The sequence below is a fragment of the Notamacropus eugenii genome, chromosome 1, assembly GCF_028372415.1.
Source record: "Notamacropus eugenii isolate mMacEug1 chromosome 1, mMacEug1.pri_v2, whole genome shotgun sequence".
NCBI classification, from domain to species: Eukaryota; Metazoa; Chordata; class Mammalia; order Diprotodontia; family Macropodidae; genus Notamacropus; species Notamacropus eugenii.
Window position 1 is genome coordinate 570,425,029 of NC_092872.1, and position 19,042 is coordinate 570,444,070.

Sequence of the window (19,042 nt, forward strand, 5' to 3'; positions counted from 1 at the left end):
AAAACAGAGATGCAACTAAAGGGTGTGCATAACAAAGAACAGGAACCAGGGATATAGGTGCTATATTTTGGGAGCCACAATAACAATGATGATTACAAGGCAGAGGTATGAATACTCCGAAGTTAAAGTTCATCTAGCATGAGGCAAACTCAGGAGAGATCAGCCTACAGCTCTGAATCCCTGGATTACATCAAGAGACTTGGTATTCATTTACTGAGATGTTTTACTTTCTATAAAGAAAACCCTGGATGAGCAGTTTGAAGGCCATTATGGGAGTAACAAGGAAGGTGCCTGATATTGTTTACTTTACTATATAATTAACTATTCACTTCAAATACTCTAGAGTTTTATAGAATGTGTTTTCTGATTAATGAAATATATAAAAATAACAATTTCATTTGCAATAGACTTCACTGAACTATAAGAAAATTATATGGAACAAACAAAGAAACTTGGCAGCATTTTCCAAAAGAAAATACTTATGTTAATCATCTAGATATTTTAGTTTATAGATAGTTTTCTAATAGTCATATATGGGATTCGTCTGTGTGTGGGGCATTTATTAAACATCAGTGGTTTACAACTATATGCAGTGACTTATGAAGAGGTCCGTACTTTTTATTATTCTCCGCTAATAACTGTCCCTTTTTTGTTCTTGGCACCTATAATCACTCACCTGGCTCTGGCTTCAGTTAATAGTTACTTAAAATTTTGCTTTGAGTTCTTACTGACTTCCAAATTTGAGGTTATCAAAGAATTCAGAGAATAGACACTTATCAAAAGATTCAGGCAAGAGATACTTAGCATGAATCTTTCAACTCCAGGATAGTGATGGTTTAGGGCATGAAAATAACTTCTTAATTACAGTCCTTAGTATTGTCAGCATGAGATCTGGAAAGAATATCAGAATAATTCTGATTGTTGCTGGAATAAATTTGTCTTCCAAAATTGTGAAATGGAACAAGAAAAGGTGTTAAATACATCACTAGAAGGAAGGATTATGTTTAAGTCTAAAGATAGTTTTTTGACTTCTAATAGGACCAAGAATTCCACTGGCAAATTCCAAAATCCATTACAAATGTATAGGTAACAGGGATATTATTGTTTTTTTCCCATGTTTGGGGGGTTACTTGTTGTTGTTGATGCTTTGCATAGCCTACCCAATTCCTAGAGCTTAAACCCTAAAATCTTACCAGATCAAAGATACTTTTCCCCTCATTCTTTAAAAAACAATTCTTTTAAGTATCAACTATGTAGAATGTACCAGAGAGATAAGATAGAGTGTTCTTCTTAAAGATAATGTGGGAGTTTGTGTGTGTGTGCATTCCAAATTAGAAATACGATGATTACATATGAGAACCATAAGCCATAAATCAAATGAGGGAAAATGGGCTTCCAGTTATTCAGGTCACAAGAAGCTTTTATAAACATTTGTCATTTGTTTTGAGTCTTTGAGATGGACTAATTATCAAAAGGAAAAAAATGATATTTCAAAGAAAGGGAACAATCTGAAAACAGAAATGAGAAAAGAATAAAAGGTATTTGAAGGATGATTTTTAAGTTTGATTGAAGTCTAGAACATGCAAATTAGGGGGTAAAATGACATCAGAATGAAAAGGAAGAACTACAGAAAGGGAGGTTAGTGTGAGAAAGGTTATAAAGCTGAGTTACTTCCTATGGAAATGGAACTTTTACAAAAATTCCCCTTTAATATGTGAACATTGGCTAGCTGTGAGAATAAATAGGAAAGCTTGGAACCATATAGTAAACGAAAGAGGAAATATGTAGCACCTTTTTAAAAGTCAAAAGTCCTATTTATCCAGAAAATAAACAGAATGGTTTTGGACACCCAGATTTTCTACTGGATAAAGTTTTTGAAAGGAAATACTATTTTTAAAAAAGAACTAGATACTATTAAAAATTTAAAGAAAGAAGATAAAGGACTTTGAATTAAATTTCCATTTACCTTAAGCACATCTCCTTCATGGAGCTGAAAGCTTCGGGCTCTAAGATGAATTCCCTTTCCAGCTTCAGTTTCAATTTTATAGATGCACTCATGGTTGTTGTCATAGTTCGATGGAAAATTTGGAGACAGTAATGTTCCTTCATTTCCAGTAACACTTGCTCCACATTCAGCTAAAGAAAATGGGACATTAAAAACAAATTCAAATGAAGAATTAGCCATTTTGATACATAATAAAATAACTATTCCAAATTTATGGTAACCCTCTGTTGCATCGCTACATTTCTAAATTAATAAACCCATTACTGCACTATGGATCATCAAAGCCCTAGTGACTATAATACAGTTTAAATATTAATTTAAGATCAGATAATCTCCTAGGTTCATCTAATTTCCAAGCTTTTGCCTTTCCTTATTCCTTCCTTTCTCTGAATCCTAGGAGGATCATGGTGTAAAAAAAACCAGTACAACAACTGGAAACACCATACCTGAGTTCTAGTCCTGATTCTGAAACTGACCATGTGTTGACCTTAGCTAAGTCACCTAAGCACATATTGTCTCAGTTCCCTCCTCTGTAAAACATGGGATTTAGGCTAAATGATCTCTAAAAACATTTAAGCCTTTGATGTTCTAAAAGTCACCTAAAGAGAAAAAGTTTTTTTCTTATCTTTTGTTAGCTCTGATCCTGACCTCAAATGTGCAGTACTTAATTTCTGACTGTAAACTACTACAGCAGAGCATTTATTCACATTATATTTTGGAGACTGAATGACAGTAAGCACTTTGCTGTCTTCCCTTTTCATGAGAAAAAAAAAAAAGAAAGTTTAAATAGCTCTCAGGGTCCATTAAACAGCCTTTAGTTAAAGAGAAAATGAAAATAGCTCTACAATTTCATTTGTATCCTTGGAAAGTCACTTCTCCTTTTAGACTTTAGTTTCTCCATCTATAAATACAGGAAGTTAGGATAAATTACCTCAAATTTTGTTCTCTCTTTTTCTGATTATATTTGCAGTATTTTTTTAATAGAATGTTGAAAGAGATCTCAGGGGTTATCTCACTCAACTCATACCTGATTATTTTCATTGAAGTTAATTTTTAACCATAATAATTCCTCTTTGTGTAATGAAAAGGACACTGGATTTAGAGTTAAAGAGTCTGAGATTGAATTCCAATTATCTTATACTTTAGTAAGTGAATTATCCTTTCTGGGTCTCAGTATTTTTTCTTCTGCACAACAAAGAGGATGGACAAAATAATCTCCCAGGTCCTTTCTACCTTTGAACAATGTGATACTTCTTAACCCTGTCTATATTCCCAACCCTACTACTATTTATTTTTTGATAAAAGGCAGAAGTGGAAGTTTTGCTCCAAATGCTATCAACATGAGTCAGTTAGATGAAATTGCAAGCATAGAGAAAAGTTGCCATAAGAAATGAGGTATCATGACATCATTTTAAAAATGGTAAATGTGAGACTCAGAGAAGGCAAGTTTTCATTTCTGTTTTACCTAGGAAAGCATATTCCTTGTGGAAACACACATAACACACACAAGTGTGTGCATATACACATGCATATAGATTTATCCATATCCATATCCATATCTGTGTATACACAGATATACATACTTATACATGCAAAAACCTATATATGTATGTATATGTGCACACAAACCACATTTGAACTGGTTTAGCAAATTTCAGGTGAAGAAACACTCTCTGCAAATCTCCATAATTTACAGTTTTAGAGAGCTGCCTGAGACTTGCCAGGATCACAGTCAGTATATTTCTAAGGTAGGGCTTGAATCAGGATCTTCTTGACACTGAGGTAGACTCTCCACTTACTATACATATATGCCACAGATCAGTTGCTGACTTGAAATTGCTGATTGGGGAATAGAGTCATTGGGGAAGTCTAATAATTAATTTAATTTATATTTCTTTTCAGCCAAGTAGCACAGTGCTGATTATGTTATATTGTTGAATTTTCAGATAATTTTCAACCATTAGTACTACAAGAAAAAGCCATCCTAAGGAAATAATTAAACTCTCCACCGTTTTTTCACTGACTAAACATGCTCTGTAGCTTGATTTTGCTTTTTGCTTAATAATTAGGAACAAAGGTGGAGATTATTTGAACAAAGATGGTCCAGACAGACCACCAGGTACATAAAATGTGTCACAGAGACCTTGCCAACACTGGCCATACTTACAAGCATTGCTCTAACATAATGTGGCAAGGATTCTAGGTTACTCACTCAATGGTTCTACTGTACATACACAGAATAAAAATGTTGTCTGTAACAAGGACAATAATTTGAATTTTATTATAATTATTTCATATTATTGTTTTAGTTTTGATTTCTTGCAGTGTTTTCCTACAAAGGTGATAAGGAATTTTTTGTCTGTTTAGGAAATGGTACATAATGTATGGACCTTGTGGGATCTGATTTCTTTTTTTCTTAAGCAACTATGTTTATTCTTTAAAACTCCTAATAAATGAAAGCAAAACTTGCATCTAAAAGGACACCACAGTTTATCCCCTTAGGCTATGTACCAAGAGTGAATAGTGGAACTCTGTGAATTGGTTAAAAGTTTATGAAGTTAAGAAAAAAGTATTTTAAAGGAATTTCAGTTAATATTAATTTAAATTGAACACTAAGCAACTCACTCTTCATCTAATATAAGGAGTTCTATAGATCAGATAAAAAAATGAACCAAACATAAACCATAATATGATAAAGGAAGAAGATACTTTAGATATTATCTATTCTAATTGTCTCATTTAGGAAATTGTGCTACAGAAGTTAGGAGATTGTGGTACAGAAAAGAGTAAGAAGGTCTCAATTTCAGGCCCTGGCTCAACTACTTCCTACTTGTGTACTCTTGCACATAATCACCAAAATTTCCTCATCTGTAATGTACATTGTTGGACTAGATTAGAGATAAGCAAATTATGGTCTGCAAGTCAAATATAGCCCAGATCTTCCAGATTTTTCTTTTCATTTTTCATTGCTGACCCCTGTATTAAATGATCTCAAAACCTTTCTAGCTTTGAGTTCTAGAAGTCATGATCTTTCTCTAAATGGCTTGCCCAGGATTGCACATGCAAGGATCTGCTGAAGCTAGCCTCTGAATCTTGGGAGAGCTGATTGTTAAATTTTTGGTGTTTTTATACCTTAAAAGTCAGCAAATCAGAGCTTGATTTACTTTTGTTCTTGTTGATTGTCTAAACTTAAGAAATTAATGGTGAAAATGTTAGCAATACAGAATAAACTTAAAAGTATGTTATGGGTGCTCCCCACTACCCCCCGCTGCTGGTTGTTAAACAGATCCCTACATAAAGGTGCTAAGTAGCAAGGCAGGGACATTTTCTACCATTCTGCACTTTGTGGTATAGTTGAGAGAACTGTTTTACTGAACTTTCTATGACATTATCTTTGTTGTTGTTTGTTTAGCAGATAAAAAGACCCTACGTGCTCATTATGTTACCTCCCATGTCAGTGTTCATTATAAGGGCCGCTTTGAAAGCTGTAATGCTAAACGTATGTCAGGCTGGCGTGTGTAATTAAATGTCAGGATTATATTACATCAACTTCTCCATCGTGTCCACATAGCAGCTCAAGTCAAACATACTAAATGACATGTCAGTCATCTGTGAGGGTGTGACAGAGGAAGAAAAAGAGTACTCTAAACCCTGAAACATGTCTTGCTTTCATAAGCATCACCTGATCCTCCCTAACACTTGCTAGCTAGAGCACCTCTTATGGTTGGACTCCAGGAACCGGGGACAAAGAGGTGGTGATGAGTAGATTCCCCTGTTCAGTCCAAGGCAATTTTCTTCTCAGGTTTGGAACTAGAACTTCGTTTTCATAGTTAAGACCTCAAATCCCAGCTGGTACTTTAAATTCTCCTGCCTGCCCAAGTTTCAGGATAACCGTAAAGGAGAATGAAAGTTTTGATCATCACTTCTTCTACTGTCTCTGTCAGCTATCACTCCACTGTTATGTATGTAAACTTCTGCTTGGAGAAGGATTCACTCAGTAGGAAGGAGGGTGTCTTCTCTTCTAAAGGACAGGAGTTCCAGATCCTGGGAATAACTTTTTTGGGGAAATGACTGTGGTTTTTGAAGGATGGAGTCAACTGCTAAGGAGGATGCTTGTGTTTGCTCTCTTGTCCTGCTATTTCTGATATATAACAACGCTTCTCTCATCTCTATTCTTTTATACTGCCCATGCCCTCTGTCTGGAATGTACTCCATTTGCACTGTTGTCTCTTAGAATCAATCCCTTGTGTTTCCTTCAAAACTGTTTAAAACAACATTCTATATTTTAAAAAAAATCCTGATCTTCCATATGTGTATATAGTTAATAGGTGAGATTTGAACTCAGGTCCCCTGATTCCTGAACTTGTGCTCTATCCATGGCATCACCTAGCTAGTGTCACCTCAGACTCTTGACACTCCCTAGCTGTGTGACCTTGGGCAAGTCACTTAACCTCATCCTGGGTCATCTCCAGTCATCCTGATGAATACCTGGTCACTGGATTCAGATGGCTCTGGAGGAGAAGTGAGACTGGTGACCTTCACAGCCTTCTCTCACTCAAAACAAAGTCAAGTGCAAGTCATGTCATCATTTCTCTGATGGCATGGTCTTCTTCAGCAACGAAGGAGGAACACACACAATAGTTAATATATGTGTTTATATATGCATATATGTACATTTATGTGTATATATGTGTGCATGTATGTGTACATATATGTACACATCTAGCTAGCTAGGTGACACAAAACAAGGGTGCTGGACTGGGAGTCAGGAGGGCATGTTCATATCCTTCCTCAGATACTTAATAGCTTGGTAACCTGAGGTAAATCTCTTAACTTCACACTTTGACTTCATCTATAAAATGGAGATTTTAACACCTATGTCTTAGGGTTGTTGTGAGGATCAAATGAGATAGCATATGTAAAGCACTTTGCTCTAGATACTGTTATTGTTATGATAATTATTGTAAAATGTATTTGTGATTGTTTAAATACATGTTCTCTCCCCTGAAAGAACATAGGCTCCTAGAGGACAAGAACAATCCTTGGCCCACAATAGGTCTTTATTGAATGCTTGTTGATTGATTCATCATTCTTTTATTGATAAATCCTCTAGAACCACAAGATGAGTGCTAGAATAAGGGGTTTTAGATGGCATTTAGTCCTATTCCCTCATTTGAGTAGAAATGATTAAGGGCTGATTTGAGGTCATAGAGATGACAGATCAACAACGGAGCAATGGCTCAAATCCTATTTCTCTACTGTGAATTTTTCCCTTCTTTCTGCTCTTATTCACAGTTTCATTCTCTTTCTAGCTTAGAAAACTCACATTTATGCAGCACCTTTCAATTTATAGTGTGCCTTTTTCAAAGTGATCTGAGAAAGGCAGTACAAGTATTAGAAACCCCATTTTACAAATGAGGTAACAACCTTAGAGAGGTCAAGTGGCTTATTTCAAATGTCATACTTGGATTAGAATCTTAGATTGGAACTGTGTTCCCTGATTCTTGCCCAGCTTATTTTCTTTCTACAAACAGTCCTTGATTGACTTGCTCTCTTAGATACACCATCATCCCAGAACTCTTTGCTTCATCATTTTCTGTCTTTTTACGAATTGCATTTTTTTTACAACGATTGGCTCATGCTTGTTTCTTCTAGGAAGTCTTCCACTGTGATAAATATTCTTCAGCAAAGATTGCTCTGTCTGTCTGTCTATCTATCTATCTTTCTATCTATCTATCTATCTATCTATCTATCTATCTATCTATCTATCTATGTATCTATCTATGTATCTATCTATCTATCTATCTATCTGTCTGTCTGTCTATCTATCTATCTATCTATCTATCTATCTATCTATCTATCTATCTATCTATCTATCTATCCATCTACGTGTCTGTCTGTCTGTCTGTCTAATTATCTGTCCATCCAGACATTTTATCAGAAGCTTTAAATCACAGAGCTGGGTTTTTATGTACAAAGTGCTTACTAGTATAACATAGATTGTAAAACCCCAGGGAAAGAAACGTGTCTTCTTTTCCGCCCTGTGTGATACCAAGTACTCTCCATGAATAATTAATAATAATAGCATCCTTGTAACACTTGAGCTGATTTTTAACAAAGTATCCTTACAATGCCTTTTCTTTTCAATAAATTCTCTTAATAAAACTACAGAATACACTTGTTTATATTAGGAGTTTGTAGATCAGCAGGATAAGTATTTACAGTTCAAGAGCAAAGGAATAGAAGTATTTTACATATTTGTAAAAGTCTATATGACTTCGAACATCCCTTTGAGCTCTAAATCTATGATCCTATGTTCATTAGATTCTAGAATTTTTTAAATATCCAAAGATATTAGTACCTTTCAGTAAGATCATGATTACGAAAGTAATATTTTTAAAAGGGTATAGAGGAAAGGGATATCTACCAACTAAATGGAAATTAATCCTTAATAAAAACAAATGTCTCAGAAGCTGATCATTTATAATCAGGTACTAAATCACTGTGGGGAGGACATGATTTGTTGGGCAACTCAAATGGAAGAAGTTAAGATTCTTCAACAAACAGATCGACAGAACAAACATACTTTATTACTATTTTAAGAGTCCAGAATTAAGTATGAGTTCTGTGGTACTCTGTTCTTGTATCACACCTAGAGTCTGGTCACTTTTCAGTCATATTATAGGAAGGACAATGAAGTTTCCCTAAGGATGGCAACAAGGAGGGTAATGGAGTGGACGACTACATAACGCAAGGCTCAAGTAAAGAAATGGGAGCTATTTAGCCTAGAAAATAAATTTATGGATAACATGTCATTTTCAAGTATTTGAAGGACCATGACACTAATGAGGCATTAGTTTTAGACTACTTGACTAAAGAGGGTAGACCTAAGAGCACTAGTTAGAAGTTGTGAAGAAGCTGATTTAGGCTTGATGAAATTATAATGGAGGTGGACTGGCCCATGGTAGGCAAATCCTTGGAACATAGATGCTCCCTACTTGGTTTTAGTCAAAGAAACCACATGGAAACTCTGGGGAAGCTGGTTTCTGGTCATATACAATTAGAGGCTTGTACCATATGATAACAACATCTTTTAATTGGCTATAGAACCAAAAGGACTAAAGTCTCAGAGATTGCTAAACCAAATCTTAGTGAATATAAGTCAGGAGTACTTAAAGACAGTCGAGACAGTCAATCAGGGGAAAGCTGGCTGCCCTGTCTTCCATTCAGAGGCACAGTAGATATAGTTCTGAGCCTGGAATCAGGAAGATCTGAGTTAAAATCCATCATCAGCTACTTACTAACTGTGTGATTCAAGTTGCCCCACTGGGGACCCAATTGTCAAATTACAGTTGGGCAACAGCGCTCTTTCCTCCCTCCCTCCCTTCCTTCATTCCTTCATTCCTTCCTCCCTCCTTTCCTTCCTTCCTTCCTTCCTTCCTTCCTTCCTTCCTTCCTTCCTTCCTTCCTTCCTTCCTTCCTTCCTTCCTTCCTTTCATCTTCTTTCACTTCCCCTTCACTTCCTCTTTCTTTCCCTCTCTCTCCCTCTCTTTTCATACTCTGACCTGCTCAGGATGCAAGGAATGTAAATTTTGATGGCTGAAACCAAGCAAGATATCTTTGAGTTAGATTTCTTTCTTAAAGATCATGCCTTAAACTCAATTCACTTTGGCTCACATTATTGGCCAATAATAGGTCCCAGTTCAAGCCCCACTTAGGGGTCATTGTTTGGACCCTGATAGCTCCAAATGAAAGTAAATAGTAATTGTTTCTGTTTTGGTCAGAAACCCTAAGGATTTGGTTTTTTTGTTTGTTTGTTTTTAAAGTAGGTAACAGAAGCCATTCACTGTCTCATTTCTTATCTAACCTTAATCAGGGAATGAGTGTTGATTTAGTCAAAATTAGAACTCAGAAAAGACCTTAGCTTAAAAAGAGCAAGGCTTCCTACTCTATCTGGGTCATCTCCAATTGTTCTGATCTCTATCTTGTCCCTGGACCTGGATGGGGTGGAAGAGAAAGTGAGGCTGATGACTTTGCTTAGCATAGACTCATTTAAATCCAATTCCCTTGCAAATCATGGTATCACTTTTCTAATGTCATGGTCCTCCTTGAGAACAAAGGATAAACAATAGATACCATTTGCTGACTTAATTGTTCATGGTAAGCACATTAGTAGGGGCTCTAAGCAGCAGTTCTAGAAATTATGATTATGAGGATTACTTCAGAAGAAAAGTAGTCAGTTGCCTTCTGGGACCCCAACCTGTGAGTATGAGTTCCTAGTTGGACAAGTGGCCACAGACAGGCTGCTATATAAGGAAAAACTTCCCGATAGAGCTTTCCAAAAGGAGGGTAGAATTACTTGGCAATGAGCATTATTCCCTTCACTAAAGGTCTTAAAGTGAATAAAAGATGACTGTAGAATTTTGTAGCAGGTACAATATATGAATGACCTCAGATATGAGTTGTAGTAGGATGGGGTCTGAAGTTATTTAAATCCTGAAATTCCAAGTTTTTGTGAAATAATCATTCAAGGTTCATTCACTCATTATTGAATTTCTACTGTAAACCAGGGACTATGAATCTAAGCAGCATAAAGTCCTCAGAAAATTTACAAATATTTTAAGTGTTCAAGATCCAATAAGTTGGACTTAATTGAATGAAATAATTCTGAAAAAAAAAATCATTGTACTTGTCAGGAAATAAATACTTGCTTTTGGAATTGGAATACTCTCCAAAATAACAGTGCAGAGAATGTTAGAGCTTGAAGGAACCTAAGAGGTTACTGATATTAATTAAACCTCCTCATGCTACTGATGAAGAAAATGGAGCTCAAGAGGTTGTGATTTACTTACGATTAAAGTAACAGTTGACCAGAATTCTAAATCTAGAATTTTATTTTTACTTTATACCCCTTAAAAATTTAGGTAAGATAAATGGAAATAAATTTACTTCAAATTAATAGTTGAGAAAAGTGTGACCTTGGAAAAGTTATTGAAATCTGGGCATCAATTTCCTCCTTTGTAAAATGTAAAATTGGATTGGATAACTTCTAAAGTAATTTCTAACTCTAAAAAAATCCATCTGCATACTACTATTTATCATTTTGAAATATTTAAAGTTTTGTGGTATTTAAAATTCTATTAATAATTCCTCTTGGTATATTTTTAAAACAACACATTTATTGTTATTTAAAATAAATCAAACATCCTTTACTAAAGAGCACAATTTGCTTTTAATAAGATATCAAAATTAAATTACCACCTAAATTTCAGTAATGGAGCCAAGTTAATTAAAATGAAATAGGAATAAAACAATAGAAATAGTTAATTCATTTTCTAGACTATCCATGTATCTGAAAGAATATTTCTGTAAAACTAACTCTATGATTACAAAATTTAAAAGTATAATATTTGGAAAAGTCGTCATGTAGGATGCATTATTTAAATCATAAAATGCTTCTTTATTTTACTTTACAACAATAGCTATGGTATAAAATATGTTCATATTGTAAGTATTCATAATTCCATTCATGTCTGCATATATTTCACCAACTCAGATGGCAAAATCCTATGCCTTAATTATAACAGTAGTAGTCTGAATGAATTGTCATGGCCCAAAACATTAATCACATGGAAATGGCCTTTTTATACTCCTGTGGTCTGGTCCTTGGAAAAAGACGAAGTTCATTGCCAGAACTGCACTAAAGCCTCTCTAGTTTGGTAGGACTTGCAATAGTTTGCACTGCTTTGGCAAAAACTTTGACAACACCTAGGATTTCCTCTATGCCCAGATGAGGGAGGCATCTGATGGGATACTGGTGGAAGAAAAGTATAAAACTTTCCCAAATTGCTTATAAAACACAAGATTGGATTCAGTTTCAATTGCCAAGGGATAATTTGTAACTATGCCATGCATTAGAGAGAACTTCTTAATGTAATGGGATAAGTAAAAGTCTGCATCTGTAAGTCTGAATATTTTATAAAATTAGTTACAGAGCCTGTTAAACTCTTATAAAATCTGAGATGAAAAAAGAACCATAGCACTATAATAGTGTTTTACTAATTTAAATAAATTTAAATTTGTCTTCCTTAAAAACCAAGTGGAAAGCTGAAAAAAAACAATGATACAAGTTTTGATAGTTCAAAAAGAACCAGGAAAAGCACCATTACCCCTATTTGAAAAAAAGTGTGTAGGTCAAAATATTGCTTCTAATGAAACGTCTCAGGGATATTTTTTAATCGTATAAATAGAGAAGAGGCTATATCTTAGACTGACGTACAAAATCATTAGAATTAGAGTTGGTAGGAACCTAAGAGATTAGCTAATTTGATTATCTCATTTTATAGCTAAGGAAAGTGAAACATTATGAAGTTTACCTAGGTAGTAGGCTGGAGAGCTGGGATTTGTATCTAGCTCCTCTGGCTCTAAATACAATACTCTTACCCCTACACTATAATGCACAAAGAAGAAATTCTCTAAATTAGGAAATGTGGCTATCTTTTATCAAAGAATATGGTTGTTCATTTAATAGTATCATAGTTTTGAAATATTTAAAATTGAGGGTTAGTCAAAGGTCAGTGGTCTGCATGAGTAGACTGTAACACATAGTCAACCAAGAATTAAGTGATAATAGTGGCATAAATTATGTCATCAGAAAAATGTGTGATTGGACAAGTGGGCCAATCATACATAACAGCAAAAGATAGCCATTGGTCATCTTGTATGCTCAACAAGATGTCAAAAGAATTAGAGCATAACTCTCAGCTTGTTAGGATCCCACTGGAGAATTTGTGGGTAAAGATGGACAAGAGGAACACAAGATAAGAAGGTGATCTGGGTCATTGGAAGGAATGCTCAAATTGATGAGATCACATATCCATTTAAGTATCGAAGTGTGATGATTCTGATTTTAGAAAGCATGAATCTCTACTCATTTTCTTTCTAATAACCCCTTAGTTCATTGTTGATGTTTTTCTTTAACTCCAAAATTCCACCAAAATTAAAACACAATCCATTTCCCCAAGCAAATTTCAGAATATCAGAAACAGATTCTCTAACTATATATTATGGGCTGGTTATGGACGGGTTATATTCTTTGGGTCTTGAGACATTTAAGTCACAGAACTTAGGACTAACAGGGACGTTAGAGATCATAAAGTTTAGCTTCTTCATCCTACATATATGGATCCTGAGATCCAGAGTGGGAAAGGGACTTGTTTAAGGTCCAACAGGTGATAAATAGGTAGGCTGAGACTCAAACCCCAGTCTTCTAACTTCAATCTCTTATTCTTTCAATTACACCATGACAAACTTCTTAGTCATCCTACGTCACTCACAGAGCTTGTATTGTATACATTGTCCATCACACAACACAACTCTCAATAGCTCTGTTCCCACAAAGAAGAAATTAATTTATACAAGAATCTGATAATAATGCCTACTTCTAAAATAATCTGAAATCACCTACTATGGCAATTAAGCTCTCATAATGTTGCTATTTGGGCATATGCAGCTCTTGTTCTGGAAAACCAAAAAGAGATCAACAGTTTCCCTCCCACCCCCAACATTATCACTTCCAAATATTCTCTCTCACTGTTCCTAAGGAATCTATTAGCTTTGGTCTTTTTATTTTCACCAATTATTTTATGTCACTTTACTTTCTTTTTTCTTTCATCTTTATAAATTCAGAGATAGCAGTTACAGCTCTCTGAGGACTGCTTAAAATTTTACTATCCTGATGTATGCCATGTCCTGCCCCCCACTGGATGAATGAAATGAAATCATGTGACCACCTACCCACACACCTTGGCAGAGGTGCGCTCCACACACGACGGCCCCCACCCAGGCAGGTAAGCTTAGTTGCACCTTCTAAACGATATCCTGGGAAGCAGGAAAAGGTCAAAGAGTCCCCAACTCCAAAGTGAAAACCAATTCTTCGGCTGAAAGCAGGAACACCTGGATCATCACATGGTTCCAAGTCATATTCTGTTTCAAGAAGAGAAATAGAAAATATATGGGGAAAGGAAGCAAAAATTTACAGTAATCAGAAATAAATACCTAACTACTTTTAGAAATAGAAAATTTCAGAACTCAGTCCATAAAATCTATTTGAACTCAGTCTATAATACCTATACTTATTGTTCAACATGAGATTTGACTGAAATATTGGGATTTTTTTTTTCAACGAACAGCAAAGTTTTGTTTTGAGAGGCAGCAAGAAAGCTTGCTTCAAAGTGAGGATGACATGAGTTCAAGTCAGGTTTCTGATGTAAATTGACTGTGTGACCCTGGGGCAAGTCACTTAATCTCTTGATGCCCTAGGCAATTGCCCTAAAACTCCATAAAGTGCAGTGCAGTTCCTTGTCTCCATTGGTAACTGAGAGTTTCCTCTGGGAAACCACTTTCTTACCGCAAAGAAATTAGAAGTCCAGTGCAAACGCCTCATCTTTCCCTAAACCTAACCAAGAATGACTGCATCAAAGGAGTTTTATCTTAGAGGTTTTACACTTATTCAAGTAACGCTACCCTGCTCAAACAGTAGGCACTCCTCTGAGAACTGTTCTCAAAATTATAAAAAGCTGACATAGTGAAAACACTGAATTTGCTCTCAGAATAACTGGTTCACATTTCTGCATTCTTTGTATGAAAAACAAGGGATTTGGACAATCAATCGATAAACATTTGTGAAGCACCTATATTATGCCAGGCATTGTGCTAAGTGCTGGGAAAAGAGGCAAAAGAGATAATTTCTAATGTACTCTGCAACTTTAAATCCTGTGATAAGTAAAGAAAATTAGTCTCACACAGTGTCATAAGGGGGACACATAAATCAAGTTTAACTATTGCCAAGTCTCACAGCATCTTGAAAATATATTTCATTTTCCTCAAACATTAAAAGTTTAATGGGATTTTTTTTTGCTTTTTCATGTATAAAACCTATTTTAGAGTGATGTGATGATGAGCAGATAACCTATAAAAGAATTGCCTTCTAGAAGAAACACATCCACAATTTATAACGTAAAATGAAATGTCTCAAGGTAGGAACTCCTTGTCACGTCTCGAGAATTCCTCAGCCTCTTCTTGGTACAGGCGTCTTAATACAGACTCCAGAAGTTCCCAATAACAATCTCAGTACAGGGAAGGGCAGAAATCTCCTTTATCTCATGTTGCAGGGAGAAAAGCAGGGGCAGGGACAGAGAGGACCCACACAAGGCAGAACTCTGGGGTTCTAGACTGAAATTAGGTGATCAACCTGGATTGAAGCAGGGTGGGTTTTTATAGTGTGCTTATGTTGGGTAAGGCAAGCCAGGAATTGGTGGCAGAGTTTGGAAGTGGGATTGTAGGTTAAAGTTCAAGACAGCTATTAACTCTTGCTTGGGGGGATGACTAGAATGCAGAGGGAAAATGGCATCTAGTTGATATTCAAACTCCCCAAAGTGAGGGAGAAGGACTTTGGGTCATAACTGCTAGTCTATGTAAGTGGAGGCCTCATTTTTGTTTTTAGAGCTGTTCAGTGCTCCCTTTTTTAAGGTATTAGAGAGGGTATGAGATTCCCTTAGAAGTGACAGTATGTGCTGACCATGATAATGCAATTATTATTTGTTTACCTTATTTGACTATGGACAATTAATCTCTTAAAACCTCAATTTTCTCCTCTGTATTTTCCCCCAATACCTACCTCACAGGCTTGTGGTGGATAAAGTACTTTAAGACTTTGAAGCTCTATGGAAAAGCAAATTATGATTTTTTTATCCTTCATAATGAGGAGCTTAACAAAGAACTCACTGATATACCCTAATTGCCTTTCTTCCAGCAAGCATTGCCTCCAACTTCAGCAGCAATCTCTCAGTAATGCCCATTATGACCTTCACTCTACAATTTTTAAACACTTACTAGGTAATGCAATATATAGATAATTGGACTTAGAATAAGGAAGACCTGAGTTCAAATGCTGCCTTATATACTAATTAGTTTTATTAGCATGGGCAAATCATTTTAACTTCTCTTAGCCTCAGTTTCTCCATTTGGAAAATGAGATTATACCAGTACCTATTTCCCAAGATTCTTGTGAATATCAGATGGGGTAGCGTTTGTAAATCTTAAAGCCCATTTAAATGCTACCTATTATTTATTGATAGCATAGTAGAATCCTGTTATAATATGGTTCTTCCCTGTACTGACGGACCCTCTTTCCTCCAACTATTTTGCTGCATGGACCAGACTTACAACATCAAACGAAACCTGATATGTGGATGCTTCAAAAAGGAGCCTGTTGTATTTGGCTAGTCAGTCCCCCACAGTTGTTTACAACCTGATCCTTTCCTAGTCAGCTACCTTTCCCTTCTCTTCCTCTCACTCCCATTCCCTTCTATTTTCCAATTCCAAAACAATAATCAAATCATCATTGGCATTGCCACTGAAAGAGGTATGTGAATCTACTTTGCTGTAACTTCCCAAAACATAGTTGGGTGACACAGTGGGTAGCGCACTGGGCCCAGAGACAGGGAGCCTGAGTCCAAATCCAGAATCAACCACTTAATCTGTTTGAACAGGGGCAAGTCATATAATCTCTGTTTCCTCAATTGTAAAATGGGGATAATAATGGCACTTACATTCTAGAGTTGTTATGAGGATGAATGAGATATTATTTCTAAAGCACTTAGTGCAATACCTGGTAGTAGGTGCTATATAAATATTATTATTATTAATTCTTTCCTAGTGACCCTTCTTCTTCATGTGCTTTCTCCCTCATTAGAATGTGAGCCCTTTGAGAAGTGAGACTTTTGTTTTTGTAATTGAATCTCTAGAGCTTACCACAGTATTTGCTGTACACTAAACAATTAATTTTTTTCATTCATTCAGAATTATATGAATTCAGAAATACTCTAATCCAATTTGCGTACACTGAAAAAAACTGTATAAAAAATAAACTTGATATTATATCTATCTTGATTAAGTATGTATTGGGGTTGTAAACAGATTCTACTGAATATATTTACACACACACACACACACATTATACCAGTGTGTTCCAAAAGTCTTGGTCAATTTAAAACCAGTAGCTGAAAACTGCACTGACATTTGTGACAGTATAATATAAATGTCCTTTCCTTTTGCCCTTGCCACTTTATCCCTTCCTCTTTAATATGTGTCTTATATTGCAAATAGATTTAAACCTTTTAAGGATGGCAGGGTCTTTTAGAAAAAATCTCTATTATTAATTCACTCAGCAAACAGTAGCATTCAATAAATGCTGACTATCTGGTGAAAATTGATAAGAATGCATCAAGTATAAAGTATTATGCTATGCAAGGCATTGAACAACTGACACAGAATTGCATAAAGATCAATAAAACCTCATTAATTTAAACTCTGCTAAATCAAAAATCTCAACAAACCTGGGATGAAATCCATAGACTAATACAACTAAAGCTAGAAGGACTTTTGAGAATACCTAACTTCAAAAGTGTGATCCTATCATGCTATAATAAGATAGTCTTTTCCAATCCCATTTTTTACAGATGAAGAAACTAAAGGCTAAAAGAAATTAAGGAAATGTCCAAGGTCACTTAGGTAGTGTCACAGCTGGGATTCAAATATACTATTGTGATTCCATTCAAGTACACAATGCTTTTCCCCTCCCCTTTGCAAAACTGCATGCAAAATAAGACCTGTTGAAGTTATAACCAGGAACCTAGACAGAAAAGCTATTCAAACTAGAAGACATCCATGTATTTGTAAACAATTGATGTTATATCTAGTTTGTATTTACTTGACTGCTTTCATAAGATCATAGATAGAGAGCTAGAAGACCTTCTCATCCAACACCTTCATTATATAGGAAGATAAGGCTCAGAGAGGTTGTGACTTATCCAGGTTTAAACAAGTAGTACATATCAGAACTAGGATTTGAACCCAGAACCTTAACCCCAGAGTGACTGTTCTTTCCATTGTGTCACAATAACTATGATCTCTTTGAGGAAGCAACCCTCTCTAGATGAAGGGAAGGGAATAGTCATTTACTAAGTGCTCATGTTATGCATAACAACCCTGTGAAGTAGATGTTATGATCCCATTTTACAGTTGAGGAAGCTCAGGAAGTTAGCATTTATGTGACTTGTCCAGGGTCACATAGTTAGAAAGTATCTGAGGCTGGATCTGAATTCAGGCCTTCCTAACTCAAGCTCTAAAGATCCAGTTCCACAATTTTTAGCCTCATATAATTTCTTGGGTCATTGGAAGTTTAAGTGATTTGCCTAAAAATTACCATTTATGTCAGAAGGGAGACTTGAATCCAGGTTATCCTGCCTCTGACCAAAGAGTTTCAATGCCTTGCCAAGGGTTCCATAACTTCTAAGTGCAAAGCCAAAACTACGTCTCTTTTTTTTCTGATTTCACCTCTGGTGCCATTTATACTCTACTATGGCTATAATAAAGAGTCTCACAAAAGCAACAAAAACACCATTAAAAAAAAAAATATTGAACAGGTAAGATAAAAAAGAACATTCCATTACAAAACAAATGACAAATATTTGCCATCTCTAGAATGCCTCATTCATTTGAACTCAAATGTAAAAATATTAGTATGGAGTCAGTAGAATCAAATTCATTGGGTTATGGAATCTAGAGAAGGAAGTCACCTTGAAAATCTTTTTTTTTTTTTTTTTTTTTACAGAATTTCAGACCTTAAAGGCAAACAGAGGTCATTTAGTATAACTTGCATCTGAATAGGAATCATCTCTATGTATTCTGTTGCAGGTGGTCATCCAACCAATTTTTGCCTGAAACCCATTATCTTTTGTGGCAACCCATTCCATTTTGATAGTTCTAATTCTGAAGAAGTTTTTTTTTCTTTTTTCTTCTTATGTTGAACCTAAATCTAACCATCTGCCTTCTATGGCTAAGCAGAAGAAATCTGAGCTCTCTTCTGTATGACAATCCTTCAAAATTCAAAAAAGGATTGCAGGAGTGTTTTCTTTCCCGATTTCTCAAACATCTAAATAAATTAGGAACCTCTGGGTCACTATTTCACTTTCA

The 19,042-nt window shown here is 35.5% G+C and overlaps 1 protein-coding gene across 1 annotated transcript in view; it reads right to left on the minus strand.

Moving 5' to 3' along the window:
* The window catches only part of CSMD1 (CUB and Sushi multiple domains 1), a 2,598,423-nt gene that overhangs the window by 561,480 nt on the left and 2,017,901 nt on the right, over positions 1 to 19,042 (minus strand). The window contains exons 21-22 of the mRNA XM_072634370.1: positions 13,802 to 13,990; positions 1,967 to 2,136 (exon numbers count right to left, since the gene is read on the minus strand). Of these exons, the coding sequence (XP_072490471.1) occupies positions 1,967 to 2,136; positions 13,802 to 13,990 (359 nt within the window). The remainder of the gene's footprint in view (positions 1 to 1,966; positions 2,137 to 13,801; positions 13,991 to 19,042) is intronic.